At 32.0% G+C, this 18,295-nt stretch overlaps 5 protein-coding genes across 5 annotated transcripts; 1 reads left to right on the top strand and 4 right to left on the bottom strand.

The window, feature by feature from the left end:
- The first annotated feature begins 356 nt into the window (after window positions 1-356).
- On the top strand, window positions 357-3,079 carry LOC123262778 (H2.0-like homeobox protein). The gene is made up of 3 exons (XM_044725191.1): window positions 357-991; window positions 2,282-2,478; window positions 2,888-3,079. The coding sequence occupies exons 1-3, from the start codon at window positions 718-720 to the stop codon at window positions 3,077-3,079; spliced, it is 663 nt and encodes a 220-aa protein (XP_044581126.1). The 5' UTR covers window positions 357-717.
- Window positions 3,080-3,127: 48 nt separating this feature from the next.
- LOC123262777 lies at window positions 3,128-6,933 on the bottom strand. The gene is made up of 11 exons (XM_044725190.1): window positions 6,586-6,933; window positions 6,115-6,521; window positions 5,837-6,038; window positions 5,138-5,296; window positions 5,015-5,059; window positions 4,433-4,756; window positions 3,964-4,373; window positions 3,700-3,799; window positions 3,534-3,635; window positions 3,318-3,476; window positions 3,128-3,248 (listed from the first exon to the last, which is right to left on the bottom strand). Exons 1-11 carry the CDS (start codon window positions 6,904-6,906, stop codon window positions 3,192-3,194), a joined length of 2,286 nt encoding a protein of 761 aa, XP_044581125.1. The 5' UTR covers window positions 6,907-6,933; the 3' UTR covers window positions 3,128-3,191.
- A 1,297-nt stretch (window positions 6,934-8,230) lies between these two features.
- LOC123263103 lies at window positions 8,231-10,132 on the bottom strand. The gene is made up of 5 exons (XM_044725640.1): window positions 9,643-10,132; window positions 9,172-9,578; window positions 8,895-9,096; window positions 8,510-8,668; window positions 8,231-8,426 (listed from the first exon to the last, which is right to left on the bottom strand). The coding sequence occupies exons 1-5, from the start codon at window positions 9,961-9,963 to the stop codon at window positions 8,373-8,375; spliced, it is 1,143 nt and encodes a 380-aa protein (XP_044581575.1). The 5' UTR covers window positions 9,964-10,132; the 3' UTR covers window positions 8,231-8,372.
- A 387-nt stretch (window positions 10,133-10,519) lies between these two features.
- LOC123263104 lies at window positions 10,520-13,858 on the bottom strand. Its single transcript, XM_044725641.1, has 5 exons — window positions 13,167-13,858; window positions 12,696-13,102; window positions 12,419-12,620; window positions 10,910-11,068; window positions 10,520-10,807 (listed from the first exon to the last, which is right to left on the bottom strand). The coding sequence occupies exons 1-5, from the start codon at window positions 13,485-13,487 to the stop codon at window positions 10,754-10,756; spliced, it is 1,143 nt and encodes a 380-aa protein (XP_044581576.1). The 5' UTR covers window positions 13,488-13,858; the 3' UTR covers window positions 10,520-10,753.
- Window positions 13,859-14,067: 209 nt separating this feature from the next.
- Window positions 14,068-18,270, bottom strand: LOC123262776. Its single transcript, XM_044725189.1, has 10 exons — window positions 17,710-18,270; window positions 17,133-17,539; window positions 16,920-17,019; window positions 16,685-16,786; window positions 16,426-16,623; window positions 14,981-15,387; window positions 14,797-14,896; window positions 14,423-14,524; window positions 14,209-14,367; window positions 14,068-14,124 (listed from the first exon to the last, which is right to left on the bottom strand). Exons 1-10 carry the CDS (start codon window positions 18,004-18,006, stop codon window positions 14,068-14,070), a joined length of 1,929 nt encoding a protein of 642 aa, XP_044581124.1. The 5' UTR covers window positions 18,007-18,270.
- Window positions 18,271-18,295: the final 25 nt, after the last annotated feature.

Below are 18,295 nucleotides of genomic sequence, written 5' to 3'. Positions count from 1 at the left end.
TAAATGAGTCATTGCTTATTTATGAGTCATCACACTCTGTAATTAATTGAGCTGAAAATCTATGATAAAAGGGCACAATACGGTAATAAGCTTATGTTTTGGTCGATTGTCGAATAAACATACATAAAATCCATAAAAAAGGGCACAACACGGTAACAAGCTTATAAATTGATAGTGGGATCAGTTGTCATTGGGATTAAATATGCCGCTGGAATCACTTGTCGTTGGGATCAATTATTATGGAACTATTAAAACAATATTGTAGTGAAAAAATTATATTTTTGAATTAATTATTACTTTTTATTACAATTATTTTATTAATATAAAAAATGTAATGAAATTTTAAATGACAGCATAAGAATGAAGATGAGAATGAGAATGAGGAGAATGAATATAAAGATAAACAAATAAAGATGCAGTATAATCTACTTAAGATTGTTTAATATATATAACCAATATTTATTTTCTCAGCTTCCGGATGATCATTTCAGTACTCACGGGTTTTATTTTAAAATAAGCCACGCCTCCGTTTAGTTTTAGTGGCAAATCAGCGGGATCTCACTGTCTGCTACTAAATGACGATTTTTGTTTTACGTAAACTTCACCAGGAATCTCCACAGTCTACCAGATTAATTTATTCCTCTGAAAAATACGCACTTTGTTACAATGTCTTCCGATTTGCTCAATCTTTAATTGTCAATATTAATAAATTTTAAGATGGAGTACAGTGTTGAGTCGTCAAAACTGAAATTTGGAGTTGAGAGAATTTTATCTTCTGACTTTTGCAACAAAACTCTCCCCATTCCCAAAGTGACTATTAAGTTGTTCGGAAACTACTCCGGCCAAGAGTGCCCTTGCATTGGTGGGTGTAACAAGTGCATGACTTTTTGTAATTTCACTTCTGAGTCGCTTTGTGCGCCGAATTATACCAGTGTTATTGAAAAGTATCAAAGTATTTGTCGGCCTGCTCCTTTGAGGCCTATTCCTCGAGGTAATTATCCACTTTTTTTGTTAATAATTAATTAATTAACTGGTATTAATTATACGTTTCCTAAAAAAATATTAATAATTTTTTTTGGACATAAATTTATCTTTTTTTTTAAATAAACAATTAATTTATCTTCATAAAAATAATTTATAAATTTTCTTTAGAGCTTTAATAATTTAAAATAAAATTTTTTTGATAAAATGTCAAAATTTTAAAAGGTTTAGAACTTAAAAAAAAAATAAAAATTACAAGCATATTAATTATTTTAATAAAGAAAAATTTTTTTTTAATTTTTTATAAAGCTACAATATTCAAAAAAAATTTTTTTTAAATAAATAATTAATTTAGTTTGATAAACATAATTTATACATTTTTTCTTAGAGCTCTAATGATTTAAAATAAAATTTTTTTGATAAAATATCAAAATTTTAAAAGGTTTAGCACCTAAAAAAAAATAAAAATTAAAAGTATATTAATTATTTTAATAAAAAAAAAATTTTTTTTAATAGTTTATAAAGTTACAATATTAAAAAAAAAATTTTTTTAAATACAAATAGTGTGAAAAAAAATTTATTCTAAAAAATATTGAAATTTTTATGGGCTTAATAATTAAATAGAATATTTTTAAATATAATAATAAGATAATTTTGGGCTTAATTAATTTCTTAATTACAAAAAAAACAATAGCAAGTTTCTTAGTACAACAAAGTTGATCACAAATGACGGAATAATTACCAAAAATAATAATGTCAAGTGTAAAGTTACATAATAAATGACTAGTACCATATGGAGAGCAGTCTTGTTTCCCTGAATATCTATAACAAACCTGCAATAGAGACGATAATATTTACACTTTAGTGTATTCTTGCGTTTCCTGTCTATGTTTAAACGTTATCCTAAGTGCCTCGGATGATTTACCCGCTGTGTAAACACTCTCTAGAGTCGATGATTTGTCAAAAATCCATTATCCGTCAAATCAAATAGCACTGATCAAAAAAACCGGATAATTAATATTAACAATACCATTTAATTAAATAAATAAATACCAACCGCGAGACATAAATACTCGGCAATAAACTTGGTAATTTACACGATTAGTAAAATTTGTCTGCGGGTAATAAAACGGGAGCTTGTTTAGGTCACGACACATGTTGTATACTTTAAGGTTGTAAATCTCGGGCAAGTACAGACAGAGTATGACTCGACGAAATCTTTTGAATGCTTACGTTCTTTTATCTTTCAGTAATTCCAATCATTAGTTATGATTTTGCAATAAATTTTGTGTTTTTTTAGTTCCTGTTTCTTCGACGACGACGACGACGACGACAAATAATACAGAGAGTGGATCCAGGAGAAAAAGGTCCTGGTCGAGGGCCGTCTTCAGCGCTTTGCAGAGAAAAGGATTGGAGAAGAGATTTTCGTTGCAAAAATATATTACTAAGCCTGACAGACGGCAATTGGCGGCTACTTTAGGGCTTACTGATGCACAAGTAAGTCAAAAAAATTTTTTAATTTAATTTTTGATGATTATTTTATTTTTTAATCGATTGTATTTTTAAATATTTATATTAATAATTAATATATTGATTAATAAAATTTAAATTTAGTTTAAAATATTGTTATTAATATTTTAATTAAATTTTTTAATAGAAAATATTTTATTAATCAATATATTTATTAATGAAAAATTAATTTTTTAATAAAAATACTATCGATTAAAAAATAAATAATATATTGTTTAGTAAAATTTAATTTTAGTTGAAAACATTATTATTAATATTTAAATTAAATTTTTTAATGGAAAATATTTTATTAGAAAAATTTAATGAGTTATTTTGAAGTCAAATATTGAATTAAGCCATTTAAAAAATTATAATTTATAAATTATTTTTTATTTAGGTAAAAGTTTGGTTCCAAAACAGAAGAATGAAGTGGCGACATACAAAAGAAAGCGAAAATATAATCCCAGAAGGATCTGATCCCCAAAAAAATTTACCAAAACACCAAAATCAAAACCAAAATTCGCAAAAAAATTCCAATTCAAATCCAGAAATCTCGGATGAAGAAGAAGAAATTCAAGTTGACATTTGAACTTTGTTTTTTAAGTACATTTTAGTTAAAAATATATTTCTTGATATAATACTTTACATTAAAATAAATAAAATAAAACAATTTTTATAAACTAGACTAAATTCCCAAAAAATTATTCTCCAAGTACGGCGCGCAAAGTCATAAAGTACGAGAGAGTACTGGACAGAAACTGAAAAAAAAAAGTTCAAAATTATTTTTCAACTTTTTATTTAACTCTAGTTACTTATTTTTGGCTTACTGTTGCGTAAAATTGGAGAGTGAGAGCTGGAAGAACACCGACAATTGATATCACCAGAGGTTTTTGGGCCCGACGGATCATCGTCAACGTAGATTTCTGCATTTCTATCGATTTCCCAATCCACGCGGACTTGTAGATCGACCAGGCGACTTTTTCGCTCTTAAAACACGTTTTTGAAGTTAAAATTAATTAGTTTTGGAATTTTTGGCTACTGACCATCGCTCGCAAGTCGTCCGCTGGCCAAGCGCTGATATACAGTCTCAAACATCCGCCGACTACCATTAGAATGAATTGCGACAGCACTGGAAGAGGTTGGCGCTGTTTGGAGCAACAAATTCAAATTTTGATTCATTATTTAATAAAGAATTATAATTATACTTGCATAGATAAGCGGAATCGCGCCAAAAATGACCGCCATTGCCATTGTTGCGTTGCTTTTTAGAATAATGTATTTAACTGGCTTCGAAAGTTGTTTTACGAACCTGAAAGTTCAAAAATTGTCAAAATTACTCTCAAAAATTTTTTTTTTACTCTGAAATTTCTAAAATTTGAACCAAAAATAATTTTTAATCCCAACTTTTTAATAAAACCTTCAATTTTTGATCTGAACTCAAAATTTTTAATCCAAAAATTGATTTGCAATTACCGTATGCAATTTTGATGTTCAATAATGCAAATTTTGAGCTCTTCATTGCTAGAAACTTCTTCTAATTTCTGTGACAGAATTTCTAGTCTCGTTGAAGAGTAGCTCAGTAACAGCGCAACTGTAAAATCCACAGTAATTCCCAAGCCCGTTTGCAAAATCGCCAAAATTTGCTGGAAGTAAATGACGTAGTGTCTGGTCGTAAAAGGCTTTATGTCAAACGGGTACCAAGTGTCTGCTGGCAAAATTTGCTTCATAAAAATTGGGCCGCAGGAAAATGCAATTGCCGTTTGGAAATAGGAGAGCCCCACGAAAGCGCAGAAGGAAAAGTAGCGGCTTACGTATTTTTGGAAAATCACCATCTCGTTTCCCTTTGACAGTTTTATGTAGTCTGATATTTCTGTCAGCAAAATCTGTCCAAATAATTAGAAAAGTTTCTCAATAAAATTTTGAAAAATTCAAAATTACTTACATACAATTGCCGCCGCTGAATTTTGCAGATCAGCAAATTGAAAAAGACGTCGCCCAAGGCCGTCAATTCCGACAGCGACTTCATCATCGAAATAATTTCCTTCCTGTTGAAGTACGCGCCCAAGATCAGCGGAACAAGAAGCGCGATGACGTTCAAAAAGAAAACGCTCCATAAAAATTCTCTAGCTAACTTTGATACTCTGGAGATTTTTGGATCCGGAGGCCAAATCGACGTCAGTCTTCCGAGAATCGACAGAATGTGGACTACAGTCGCCGGCTCGACGTACATTGTTCTCTTGTTTCGGAAAATTGTTCGATAAATAAAGGTTCAGGGCTTTGTTCTGCACTAGACTATACAAAGAACAGCAAAGCTTAAAAGTAGAGACGTAATTAACTTTTATTGCGTTCGATGAATTAAAACGGAGGATTCATTATTGATTCTAATTGATTGGCCGTTTAATGGCGGTTAGAATCGACTAGCCGTCAGAAATGGATCAAAGGAATACTTAAGTAGCTCATAATTGCTCGTTAGCGCTAAAGACATCAAGCGGAATTGTTTATTGGCTTTTTTCTATTGACTTACTACTGCGTGCATTGCCGCAAAGTAGGAAAACGCTGTTGAAAGAAACTGAAACAATTATTGGTCATTAAATCTATTGTTAAAAAACTACCTTCATTATTTTTATTTCCTTTTGATGATAATTACATTTGAGTAGAACTCGTTGGAGAGGGTCTCTAGAAAACCTGGAATGTTTATCGTTATTGGCTTTTGCGTTCTGTGGATTACTGACAGCCAGAGCTTTCTTATGACTGGTGAGTGCATTGCTGTTGTGCTGAAGATTTTTTCTGAGACTGATTCACTTGACTGTAAGTATTTTTTTTTTTCATTTTATCTTTCGAATTATTAATAAATATTAATCAATAATTACTAACAATAATTTTTTTAATTAATTTTGGCACAATTTTTAATAGTATAAATTTGAATTTTTTTTTTTTCACTGATAGGATTTGCTTATAGTTAAAAATATTTGTTAAAATTTAACAAATCATTTATTAGAGATCACTTTTTAGTCCTCAATAAATATTTCTTAGTATTTAAAAATATTTATTAATATTTAATAAATTTATTAAATACAAACAAATCATTTCAAATACTAAGAAATATTTATTTAATACTAAAGGTCTCTAATGAATGATTTGTTAACTCTTTAAAAATATTTTTTGGCACAAATAAATCCTTTTATTAGTGTTTTTAATTAAAAATTATTATTATGATTAAAATAAAAGTTATAAAAAAATATTGATACAATTTTCAAAATATTTTCAGAGTGATAATTCTAAAAAATCAAAATTTGATTTTAGTTTTATAATTTAGTAATTAGATCTTGAAAAAAATATTTCTTACTACAGTTAGCAAATTATCAGCGGCCCAAGTACAAACATAAATATTTATCGTCGCACTGACGACTAATATAGCAAACTGAACTTTAACAGTAATTGGTTCGTCCGAAATAAGAACAATGGCTCCAAAAATCATCCCAACTTTCGTCATAGTCACTGTGGTAAGAACAATAAGCCTAATTGGCCGAATAGCCTGCTTAGCAAACCTAAAAAATTGTTTTTTAAATAATTTATACATGAGAAAGAATATTTAAATAAAAGTTGTGAATATAAAATAAAAACCGCAAGATTTCCTGATGTGTTCTGATAAAATCCCGCATTTCATCTAGAGATTTTAAGTTGTCTATTTCTGAAATAAGTATTTCAAATCTCGAACTCAGGTACCAGAGAAATAAAGCAGCTTGACAGTCGAGAGCCATTCCAGCGGAGCATTGGTACCCAACAATGCACTGATGTGCATAAACAATCGTAGCAACTACGGGATGGTCCACAGAAAAAGGGTAAACAGCGTCACTGGGAAATTTTTCAGGTAGCACCAGAGGTCCCATCAACACCGCGGTTGTCGTCATGTAGTAACTGCATGTCATGTATCCGTGGAATATCCAGCACTTGTTGACGTATTTTTGTAAGTACAATCTGTCATTTTGACTTGCATTTTTTATAAAATCATTCAATGACCCTCCAAGCTCCTGTTTGATTAAAAGTTTTGTAATTTCAAAAATTATTAAACTAAATATTAATTCAAATTCAAACCTGCAGTTCCTCCCGGTAAATCCTGCAGACAATAACCTTGAGCACAAAGTTAACAATCCCCGAAATGAGGATGAATGATTTCATAACCACAAAGGTATCATCGATAAACTTTATCACAGATACTATCAGCGGGAAAAAGAGTCCCACAGACAAAAAAATAGAAAACCAGAAAAAAGCTTCGAAGAGTATCAAATTGAGTCTTCCTGTTGGCGCCCAGATACAAGTCAACCAGACGGTGAGTCTTGTGAAAGACACAGCGGCTTCTGGGGTTACTTTAGACCCCCCATTTTCAGATCCAAGTCTTCTGATAGCTGGTTTCATACTAGCGGTTGATAAACAAAGCGTCGGTTAGAGTTGTTACTTATTATTAAATTTCCGAGACGGTGAGGCGCTTACTCTTGCAGCCGGGTTATGAATTTATAATGCATATTACTATTTAAAACTTGGAAGGGTTGAAACGCTGATACCTCGGAGGGGTGTTATTTTTTAACGCAGAATACAATAGATGATACATAGTAATTATTCAGCCGGGGTTCGCGGAATAGACAAAGGGTCAGAGTATTTTCAGAAGGAGCTTCTTGCTGCGCTAGCTCCAACAGTTACATAGTAATTATTTAACCGTGAGGTTGCGAGGAAACAAAAGCCTCGAGTATTTTTAGTGTCGATTTGTTGGAGTGATAGAAGCTGGACAGTTAGGGCGCTTTTATCGATACAATATATTAAGGAGAGAAACTTAAAATTTATTTCCTCGGCTGAGAAGTTACTTCGATTAGTTTAAATCACATAAAATGAATTTAGGTGATATAATTTGGTAATTTAATATAATAATATTTTAAATAAAGTTTATTTATTGTTTAAATTACAAATTTAATTATTATTTGATTGCATTAGAGACGAAATCCACCGATTACTATTAAAATAACTTGTGATAATACTGAAAGAGTTTTGCGCTGTTCCAAATATAAAATCAGAAGTTGGATTCATTATTACAATTATTATTATGATTATTACAAAAATGATTATGATTATTATCGATTATACTTGCATTGTGCTAAATTTTTCTAAATATGGTCATTATTATCATTGTAGTGTAGCTGTTTGGAAATTACTTTGGATAAGGTTGGAAGACGAAGGCGGCTTACGTATTTTCAGAACATCCCCTTCTCGTTTCCCTTCGATATTTTTATGTAGTCTGATATTTTTGTCAGCAAGATCTGTCCAAATAATTAGAAAAGTTTCTCAATAAAATTTTGAAAAATTCAAAATTACTTACATACAATTGCTGCCGCTGGATTTTGCAGATCAGCAAATTGAAAAAGACGTCGCCCAAGGCTGTCAATTCCGACAGCGACTTGATCATCGAAATAATTTCCTTCCTGTTGAAGTACGCGCCCAACATCAGCGGAACAAGAAGCGCGATGGTTCAAAAGAAAACGCTCCATAAAAATTCTCCTTGGATAACTTTGATACTCTGGAGATTTTTGGATCCAGAGGCTAAGTTGACTTCAGTCTTCCGAGAATCGACAGAATGTGGACTACAGTCGCTGTCGCGACGTCCATTGTTCTCCTCTTTCGAAAAATTGTTCTTTAAATAAAGGTATAGGACTTTGTTCTACACTAGATTACACAAATAACATCAAAGCTATAAAGTAGAGACGTAATAAATTTTTATTGCGTTCGATTAATTAAAATGAGGGATTTGTTATTAATTCTAATTGATTGGTCGTTTGATGGCGGTTAGAATCAACTAGCTGTAAGATGAACAAAATTGTTTACTAGCTTTTATATTAACTTACTACGGCATGCATGGCTGTGAATACGGAAAACGCTGTTGATAGAAACTGAAACAATTATTGGTCATTGCATTAAATTTATTGTTAAAAAGCTATCTTCATTATTTTTATTCATTTCTGAGGATAGTTACGTTTGCATAGTACTCGTTGGAGAGGGTCTCTAGAAAACCTGGAATGTTTATCGTAATTGGCTTCTGTGTTCTGTGAATTACTGACAGCCAGAGCTTTCTGATGATCGGCGGGTGCTTCGCAGTTGTGCTGAAGATTTTTTCTGAGATTGATTCACTTGACTGTAAATAATTGTCTTTATATTATCATTTTAATTATTGATAAACGTTAATTACAATTTTTATTTGATTAAATTTGTTAATATGTATTATTAGAAAAAATTATTGATACACTTTTTAAAAATATATTTTTAATAGTAATATAAAAGATAAATCATATCACGATCAAAAATTGGTTACAGTATTTTAAATTTTTTAATTATTATCAGAAAAAAAAAATATTTCTTACTACAGTCAGCAAATTATCAGCAGCCCAAGTACAAACATAAATATTTATCGTCGCACTAACAACCAATATACTAAATTGTAATTTAATGGCAATTGGTTCATCTGAAATAAGAACCAAAGCTCCAAAAATCATTCCAATTTTTGTCATGGTCACGGTAGTAAGAACAATAAATCTAATTGGCCGAATAACCCGATCCGCAAACCTAGAAAAAATTCTCTCTTTACATATTTTATTTATTAAAAAAGTTAGTAAATTAAAATGAAGAATAAAAATAAACCGCAGAATTTCCTGATGTGTTCTAACAAAATCTCCCATTTCTTTTACAGACGACACGTTTTCTACTTCTGAGATAAGTATTTCAAATCGGGCACTCAGATACCAGAGAAACAAAGCAGCCTGACAGTCGAGAGCCATTCCAGCGGAGCATTGGTACCCAACAATGACCTGATGAGCATAAACAATCGCAACAACGGCAGGGTGGTCCACTGGAAACGGGTAGACAGCACTACTGGGTAAATTTTCAGGTAATACCAAGGGTCCCATCAACACCGCGGTTGTTGTCATGTAGTAACTGCACGTCATGTATCCGTGGAACATCCAGCACTTGTTGACGTATTTTTGTAAGTACAATCTGTCATTTTGACTTGCGTTTTTTATAAAATCATTCAATGACCCTCCAAGCTCCTGTTTGATTAAAAGCTTTGTAATTTAAAAAATTATTAAACTAAATATTAATTTAAATTCAAACCTTCAGTTCTTTCCGGTAAATCCTGCAGACAATAACTTTGACCACAAAGTTAACAATTGCCGAAAGTTGGATAAATGATTTCATAACCACAAAGGTATCATCGATGAACTTTATCACAGATACTATCAGCGGGAAAAAAAATCCCAGACACAAAAAAATGGAAAACCAGAGAAAAGCTTCGAAGAGTATCAAATTGAGTCTTCCTGTTGGCGCCCAGATGCAAGTCAACCAGACGGTGAGTCTTGTGAAAGACACAGCGGCTTCTGGGGTTACTTTAGACCCCCCATTTTCAGATCCAAGTCTTCTGATAGCTGGTTTCATACTAGCGGTTGATGAACAAAGCGCCGGCTAGAGTTGTTACTTATTATTAAATTTCCGAGACGGTGAGGCGCTTACTCTTGCAGCAGGGTTATGAATTTATAATGCTTATTACTAGTTAAAACTTGGAAGGGTTGAAAAGCTGATGCTTCGGAGGGGTGTTATTTTTTAACGCAGAATACAATAGATGATACATAATAATTATCCACCCGGGGTTTGCGAAATAGACAAAGGGCGAGAGTATTTTTAGTAAGAACTTCTTACTGCACTAGCTCCAACAGTTACATAGTAATAATTCAACCCCTAGGTCGCGAGGAAACAAAAGCCTCGAGTATTTTTAGTGTCGATTTGTTGGAGCGATGAAGCCTGGGCAGTTGGGGTGCTTACATCGATATGATATTAAGGAGAAAAACTTTCTTGGCTCGAGAAGATATTTCGATTAGTTTGAATTATATATAATTCAGTAAATTAATATTTTTAATAAATTCTATTCAATGTTTATTCCATAAATTTGATTATTATTTCATTTTATTACATAAATAAAACTATAAGTTGTAGAACTATGAAAATAATTGTCTCTAAAAATTACCAGTTGCGTCGATTTTTGTGAAAAAAAAAAATGATGGTAAAAGCAACTGTAGAAATTATTCAGCAATTTTTTTAGTTTCTAACATTCGTTTGTCTTTGACATATATTATTTTTGAATAACTAACCATCGTTCGTCGTTTGTCGTTTGATTGGAGTTAGAATCGACTAGCTGTGAGATGAACAAATTTGTTTATTAGCTTTTCTATTAACTTACTAAGGTACGCATGGCTGTGAATAGAGAAAACGCTTTTGAAAGAAGCTGAAACAATTATTGGTCAGTAAATATATTGTTAAGTAGTTCTATTTATTATTGTCGTTTTTTTTTTTTTTTTTTTTTTTTTTTTTTTTTTATGATTTTTACGTTTGCATAGTAATCGTTGCAGATGGACTCTAGAAAACCTGGAATGTTTATCGTTATTGGCTTTTGCACTCTGTGGATTACTGACATCCAGAGCTTTCTCATGATCGTTGAGTGCGTTGCAGTTGTGCTGAAGATTTTCTCTGAGACTGATTCACTTGACTGCAAATTATTTTCTCGATATTATTATTTGAATTAGTGATAAACGTTAATTAGAATTATTTTTTCTTCATGACCGATTATGTATATATAAATTAAAGTTTTTTTTCATGCCTACTGGTCAAGTGACTAGTGAACCTTATTCAAGCCAAGCGATGGACATTCCATCTGCACTATTGTTCGAGAGACATTCTCTCTTTGCATTAGTTCTATGGGGTCCATCGAACTTGAATACTAGTAAAGCTGGAAGTTTTGTGGTATTATCTGTTCGAGTTGTAAAGATGTTAAACAAATGAAAGAAAATGAAAGAGACTACATGAGAGCAAAGATAAACTTTGAAAAAATAAATGGGGTAGGTTACCAAGCCAGGAATCGAACCTGGATCTCCCTGATAACATGTCAGGAGCTCTACCAGGGAGATCCAGGTTCGATTCCTGGCTTGGTAACCTACCCCATTTATTTTTTCAGTTTATCTTTGCTCTCATGTAGTTTCTTTCATTTTCTTTCATTTGTTTAACATCTTTACAACTCGAACAGATAATACCACAAAACTTCCAGCTTTACTAGTATTCAAGTTCGATGGACCCCATAGAACTAATGCAAAGAGAGAATGTCTCTCGAACAATAGTGCAGATGGAATGTCCATCGCTTGGCTTGAATAAGGTTCACTAGTCACTTGACCAGTAGGCATGAAAAAAAACTTTAAGTTAATTAGAATTTTTATTTGATTAATAGTATATTTCTTACCTAGGGCAGGAAAATAAGAAATGTCTCAGATTACATGTAATTGTTGACCGAGGCGAAGACGAGGTCGACAAACATGTGATCTGAGGCTTTCTTATTTCCTGCCCGTGGTGAGAATACTATTTTTTTCCTTGACGGAGGCGGAAAGCGGCATTTTCATTTAGCGCAGCGGGCGGAAAATTGACGCTTTCCGCCCGGAGGGGAGAAAAATTATTTTCTGCCCTCCAGGCGGAAAGTGGCAACTTTCGGCCCGCTGCGCTAAACGAAATTGCCGCTTTCCGCCTCTGTCGGACAGAAAAATAGTATACAAACCTATGGCAGGAAAATAATAAATATCTCAGATCACATATATGTCGACCTCGGCTTCGCCTCGGGCAACATATATGTGTTCTGAGACATTTCTCATTTTCTTGCCACAAGTGTGTAATATACTATATATTTATAGAAGAAAAAATTATTTGTTAAATTGGTAATAAAATTATTGATACACTTTTTAAAAATATTATTATTATAATAATTTAAAAAAAAAAATCGTAACACGATCAAAGATTAGTTACAGTATTTAAATTTACTAATTATTATTTAAAAAAGAAAAAAAACATTTCTTACTAGAGTCAGTAAATTATCAGCAGCCCAAATAGAAACATAAATACTAATCGTCGAGCTAATAACCAATATAGTAAACTGTACTTTAACAGTAATTGGCCCGTCCAAAATAAGAACAATGGCTCCAAAAATCATTCCAATTTTTGTCATGGTCACGGTCGTCAGAACAATCAATCTAATTGGCCGAATAACCCGATCAGCGAACCTTGAAAAAATTCTCTCTTTACACATTTTATTTATTAAAAAAGTTAGTAAATTAAAATGAAGAATAAAAATAAACCGCAGAATTTCCTGATGTGTTCTAACAAAATCTCCCATTTCTTTTACAGACGACACGTTTTCTACTTGTGAGATAAGTATTTCAAATCTGGCACTCAAGTACCAGAGAAATAAAGCAGCTTGACAGTCGAGAGCCATTCCAGCGGAGCATTGGTACCCAACAATGACCTGATGAACATAAGCAATCGCAACAACGACAGGGTGGTCCACTGGAAACGGGTAGACAGCACTACTGGGTAAATTTTCAGGTAACACCAGGGGTCCCATCAACACCGCGGTTGTCGTCATGTAGTAACTGCATGTCATGTATCCGTGGAACATCCAGCACTTGTCGACGTATTTTTGTAAGTACAATCTGTCATTTTGACTTACGTTTTTTATAAAATCATTCAATGAGCTTCCAAGCTCCTGTTTGATTAAAAGTTTTGTAATTTAAAAAATTATTAAACTAAATATTTATTCAAATTCAAACCTGCAGTTCGTCCCGGTAAATCCTGCAGACAATGACCTTGAGCATAAACTGAATAATTGCCGAAATGAGGATGCATGATTTCATAACCACAAGGGTATCATCGATGAACTTTATCACAGATACTATCAGCGGGAAACAGAGTCCTAGAGACAAAAAAATAGAAAACCAGAGAAAAGCTTCGAAGAATATCAAATTGAGTCTTCCTGTTGGCGCCCAGATGCAAGTCAGGTAGACGGTTATTCTTGTAAAATAGACAGCGATTTCTGGGGTAACTTCGAATCTCCCATTTTCAAATCCAAGTCTTCTGATAGCTGGTTTCATACTAGCGGTTGATGAACAAAGGACCGGTTAAATTTATTACTTATTATTAAATTTCCTAGACGGTGAGGCGCTTACTCTTGCAGCAGGGTTATGAATTAATGATGCATATTACTATTTAAAACTTGGAAGGGTTGAAACGCTGATGCCTCGGAGGGGTGTTATTTTTTAACGCAGAATACAATAGATGATGTATAATAATTATAATTATTGACCTGGGGTTCGCGGAATAGACAAAGGGCGAGAGTATTTTTAGTAAGAGCTTCTTACTGCGCTGGCTCCAACAGTTACATAGTAATTATTCAACCGCGAGGTCACGAAGAAACAAAAGCCTAGAGTATTTTTAGTGTCGATTTGTTCTTAGAGCGATAAAGTCTGGACAGTTGGGGTGCTTACATCGATATTATATTAACCATTAATAAGAGAAACTTTCTGGGCTCGAGAAATTATTTCAATTAGTTTAAATTCGGTAAGTTAATATTTTTAATAAAGTTTATTGATTATTTATTTTATAAATTTTATTACTTTTAATTTTATTAGATAAATAAATTTATAAATTGTGAAACTATTAAAATAATGGCTTCTAAGAATAAACAACTGCTCTGATTGCTGTAAAAAATGAGAATGCCGCTGAAAGAAACTGTGAACATAATTTTTATTTTTTTTAATATTTTGTATTTTTTATTAAAGTTGGTTTTTACGAAATTTAAAGGCAAAGACATACTGATGAGTAATATTGATTAGAGACTGTCTCTAGAAAACCGGGAATGCGGATCAGCACAGGATACTGCGTCCTATGTATGATAAGAAGACACGTTTTTCTCATTTTTTGGTTCAATGTCAACAATGAGTTAAATACTTTGCTTGACATTCTGTTGCTTGTCTAAAAATAAAATATTAGTTAATTATAGTTACAAAATAGCAGGAACTTAACTTACAAGTTCAATTAGTCGGTCCGCTGGCCTGATAAACGTGTAAATATTTAAGGCAGTAAAGATAACTATTACTCCACACTGAAGTTTTTCAATCAAACCTTCGTCCTGTTGATTAAGGTGTAATTTATAATTTTTCCTTAATTTTATTCTTAAAAAAAACATTGCATAAATATTTTTTATTAATCTTTAAAATTCAAATTTTTAGATAAATTTTCTTTGTAATTATTTATTTATTAAATAATTAAAAAAATTGCATAAATATTTTTTATTAATCTTTAAAATTCAAATTTTCAGATAAATTTTCTCTGTAATTATTTATTTATTAAAAAATTCAAAAATTGCGGAGTTAATTTTTTTTTTAATAACATTTACTTAACTGATATAAGAACAACCGCAGCACAAATAATAATGAACTTATTGATGGTGGCCGTCGAGAAAACGACAGCCCGAATCGAAGGAATAGTTTCATCGACGAATCTACAAGTTGATAAAAACCGCTGAATCTTCAAATAAAAAACTTGAATCTCAATTATCAAGCTTATTAATCAGTATATATTTTACAGCAACAAAGACTGGTGGTTTCTGATAAACTGTCTTAGCTGAAGATGATCCTCGACGTGGTCCATCTGGAGAATCAGGGCCTCGAATCTTACACACAAGTACCAGAGGTAAACCGCCATCTGGCAATCGAGAACAACCGCCGCTGCAGCTTGATACCCACCAATGCTCTGTTGTAAGTAAACAATCATCGCGACTAGTTTATTTTCCGTTGAAAATGGATACACTGCTTCTGTTGGAAATTTTTGCGGGAGGATTAACGGTCCGAGTAGAAATCCAGTTGTCGTAAAGTAGCTACCGATTGTTACGAATAGTTGAAATTTCCAGCACTCGTCGACGTTTTTTTGGATTATTTTTCTCTCAAATTTGTCCGCATTTTCTATGAAATTTTTTAACGTCGATTGTAGCCTCTGCAGGACAATAAATTACTTAAAAATTATTTTTCTGAGTAATTTAATATTATAAAATTATAATTTTTTTTTTTTTTTTTTCAACAATTATAAAAAATTTAATTTATTAAATTTAATTTATTAAGATAATTTAATTAATTAAATTTATATTTTTTGGGACTTTAAATTAATTAATAAAATAGCGTCCTAATTATTAAAATCAAAAATTTTTTTCGTAATATGAAAAAAGGTTCGTGTTATATAAATATACCTTAAATTTATTGCAGTATATTCTGACAATCACAACTTTAATAACGTAATTAACTAGACTGCTCATAAAAGTCAAGGATCTTATCACTACCACTAACTTGTCCAAGTTCTCGAGGATCGAAAGGAGCAAAGATAAAAAAAAAGTAACTGTTAAAAGCACCGAGGCTATCATAAGTACTCTAAACATAAAAAGTCGTAACTTATCAGCACGTTGAGGAGCGAAAATATAAGTCAGAAGAACTGACGCCTCGGTGAATCTAATAGCTGTTTCTGGAGTAACAATGAATCCGCGTCGGCCAGCCTTCATATTGATCAGCTCAGTTTATTAGCTCGGCTGTCAGATAACGACTGCGGATGCACTAAAGTTACTTACCAGCTGAACCCGGAGCTTCTGAATAAATAATAGCTATCGCGGAAGTTGTTAACGCACGTTTCGAATCTAGTTATTATTTTAATTACAGGCATAGAATTGTACTCGGGCCTTAGAAGCTACTTTAGTACGCTTTTTAAAAGGTTTTTCTTTATTGTTACCGATTTGGACTGTGAAGAACATTGTCGGACGTCAATACGTGAAAAATAAGAATTTTTTAAAATTGATTTATAGATTGAAAAATTTATTTATTATTGTTAATCAATGTGCGATAATGTGAATCGTGAAGACATAGGACGTCAGTTACTGTAACTAATTTCTAAGAATTAATTAGGCATTAACAGCGGCACGAATTGTCGCAAAAGCTGAAAATGCTGCTGAGAGTAACTGAAATTAATACAAATTAAATATTAATTTTTTATATTTAATATTTGGTGTAAAATAAATGTAAGACGCACTGCTGAGTAATATTCATTGGAGAGAGTATTAAGTAGGCCTGAAATATTTATAGCGACAGGTTTTTGGGCTTGATGAAGAACTATCGACCATAACACTCTTGTTTTGGAGTCATGCTTCCACGTCAGACCAAATATCTCGTCAGACAAACTTTTGCTGGACTGTAAAAATAAATAAATAAATAAAATATTATTATTTAATAATTGGTATTAAGTTATTTACAATAGTTAGCAAATAATCAGCCGGCCAGATGCAAACGTAGATATTTATTATCATACTCAGCGCCATTAATCCAAATTGAATTTTTACAGCCGTTGGTGCATTCTTTGAAAATAATTTTTTAATTAAGAAAAGATTTTTTTTTTTTGGCTTATTAATATTTTAAATAGTTCAAATAAATATCTGACAAGTTAAAATTAAATTAATAAATATTAAAAATAAAACAAAAATTGCTTACTGAGATCAAAAATATCCCACTTATAATTATTCCCTGCTTGGTAGCAAGAACTGTAGAAAGTGCCAATATTCTGGTCGGAGCAATCATTACTTCCGCGTATCTAAAAAAAAATTAATAAAAAAAAACACTGATAGAATTTATTTATAATTATTATTAAAATGTTGAATAAAAAATTAGTTAGTAAAAAATATTTGAACAATTAAAATTAGTTACCTCAACAAATTTTGGTACTTTTGAATGTAGCGACGAAATTGGCGACGAGTAACGACAGTTTTGGTTTCAGCTATAAGCAAGTCAAATTTAACGCTGATGAACCAGATAAAAAGCGCTGCCTGACAATCGAGAACCATCGCACAGAAGCATTGGTAACCAATCAGGCATTGGTGCAAATAAACGATCCCCGCAACAATTGGGTGTTCCACCGAAAAGGGGTAAATTGCGTCGGTGGGAAACTTTTGGGGCAGCAACGCCGGGCCGGCTGCAATTGCTGTTACCATCACGAAAAAAAAACACGTCAAGAAAAACTGGAATTTCCAGCACTTGTTGACGTACTTTTGCAAAGTTTTTCTTTCCTTGGCATTTGCATTCGCTACAAATTCTTCCAATGACGAGTTTAGATACTTTAAAAAGAATATTTAATTAAAATTAATTTTTATTTATCGTAAATTTTAATATTAAAATAACTTAAATATTTAAGTTTATTATTTTTTACCCTAAAAATACTGCAAAAAAAAAAATAAATTATAATTACAGTAATTTTTTTTATTAATTAATGATTATTTTTACTGACCTGTAATTCATTTTGATAAATTCTAACAACAATTACTTTTCCAACATAATTTAAAATACCGCCAATTACAATCACAGACTTAATAACAATTAACAAATTATTACGGTGTTCGATTATCGAAAGCACTAGCGGCCAAATAAGTAAAAGCGACAATGAAGTGCTAGTGCACATCAATACTCTGAACCAAAACTGATTATTCTTCGGCGGCCATGTGAAGGTAAGAATCACCGATAACTTTGTAAACTCAATAGCTTTCTCGGGAGTTACTTTAAATGCGCAACTTCTTAACGCTTTCATATAGACCGAAGGCTAGTTGCCGTTTTATTTAAAATGCGCTAAATTTAACAGCCACTTGAGCTCTCTCATATCGACTGGAGTAAAAGGACAAGAGGTAAGTAACAAAGGGAGTTCTGTGAACTCCCGGTTTTTGAATAATTAATCACTTTTGTAGGTAGCTCTAACACTAAACGCATCTAATATTTCACAAACGCTTCCTGTATAATTATAACCAGCTATAGTCAGACATTTTTTTTAGGGAAAACTCTTGCCGCGCCAGCTCTGAAGCTTACATTGTAATTACTCGACC

This window comes from Cotesia glomerata, linkage group LG4, assembly GCF_020080835.1.
Source record: "Cotesia glomerata isolate CgM1 linkage group LG4, MPM_Cglom_v2.3, whole genome shotgun sequence".
Lineage (NCBI taxonomy): Eukaryota > Metazoa > Arthropoda > Insecta > Hymenoptera > Braconidae > Cotesia > Cotesia glomerata.
Note: the sequence above shows the minus strand (reverse complement) of the source record. Positions and strands in the feature narration are given on the sequence as shown.

Bases quoted from the DNA above. Each gene is read 5' to 3' on its own strand.
- LOC123263103 (XM_044725640.1), bottom strand. From the start codon at position 9,963: ATGAAACCAGCTATCAGAAGACTTGGATCTGAAAATGGGGGGTCTAAA. The intron at 8,669-8,894 runs GTAAGAAATATT...AATTATTTACAG, and splicing joins CTGATAATTTGCTGACTGTA to TCAAGTGAATCAATCTCAGA. The intron at 8,427-8,509 runs GTAACTATCCTC...TAATTGTTTCAG, and splicing joins CCAACGAGTACTATGCAAAC to TTTCTATCAACAGCGTTTTC.
- LOC123263104 (XM_044725641.1), bottom strand. From the start codon at position 13,487: ATGAAACCAGCTATCAGAAGACTTGGATTTGAAAATGGGAGATTCGAA. The intron at 13,103-13,166 runs GTTTGAATTTGA...TTAATCAAACAG, and splicing joins TTTACCGGGACGAACTGCAG to GAGCTTGGAAGCTCATTGAA. The intron at 12,621-12,695 runs GTTTATTTTTAT...AATTTTTTCAAG, and splicing joins ACACATCAGGAAATTCTGCG to GTTCGCTGATCGGGTTATTC.
- LOC123262777 (XM_044725190.1), bottom strand. From the start codon at position 6,906: ATGAAACCAGCTATCAGAAGACTTGGATCTGAAAATGGGGGGTCTAAA. The intron at 4,757-5,014 runs GTAAGTCAATAG...AAGCCCTGAACC, and splicing joins TTGCGGCAATGCACGCAGTA to TTTATTTATCGAACAATTTT. The intron at 3,477-3,533 runs GTCAGTAGCCAA...ACGTGTTTTAAG, and splicing joins CGGACGACTTGCGAGCGATG to AGCGAAAAAGTCGCCTGGTC.
- LOC123262778 (XM_044725191.1), top strand. From the start codon at position 718: ATGGAGTACAGTGTTGAGTCGTCAAAACTGAAATTTGGAGTTGAGAGA. The intron at 992-2,281 runs GTAATTATCCAC...GTGTTTTTTTAG, and splicing joins TTTGAGGCCTATTCCTCGAG to TTCCTGTTTCTTCGACGACG. The intron at 2,479-2,887 runs GTAAGTCAAAAA...TTTTTTATTTAG, and splicing joins TAGGGCTTACTGATGCACAA to GTAAAAGTTTGGTTCCAAAA.
- LOC123262776 (XM_044725189.1), bottom strand. From the start codon at position 18,006: ATGAAAGCGTTAAGAAGTTGCGCATTTAAAGTAACTCCCGAGAAAGCT. The intron at 17,020-17,132 runs GTAACTAATTTT...ATTTTTTTTTAG, and splicing joins AAGTACCAAAATTTGTTGAG to ATACGCGGAAGTAATGATTG. The intron at 16,787-16,919 runs GTAAGCAATTTT...TTATTTTCAAAG, and splicing joins GTGGGATATTTTTGATCTCA to AATGCACCAACGGCTGTAAA.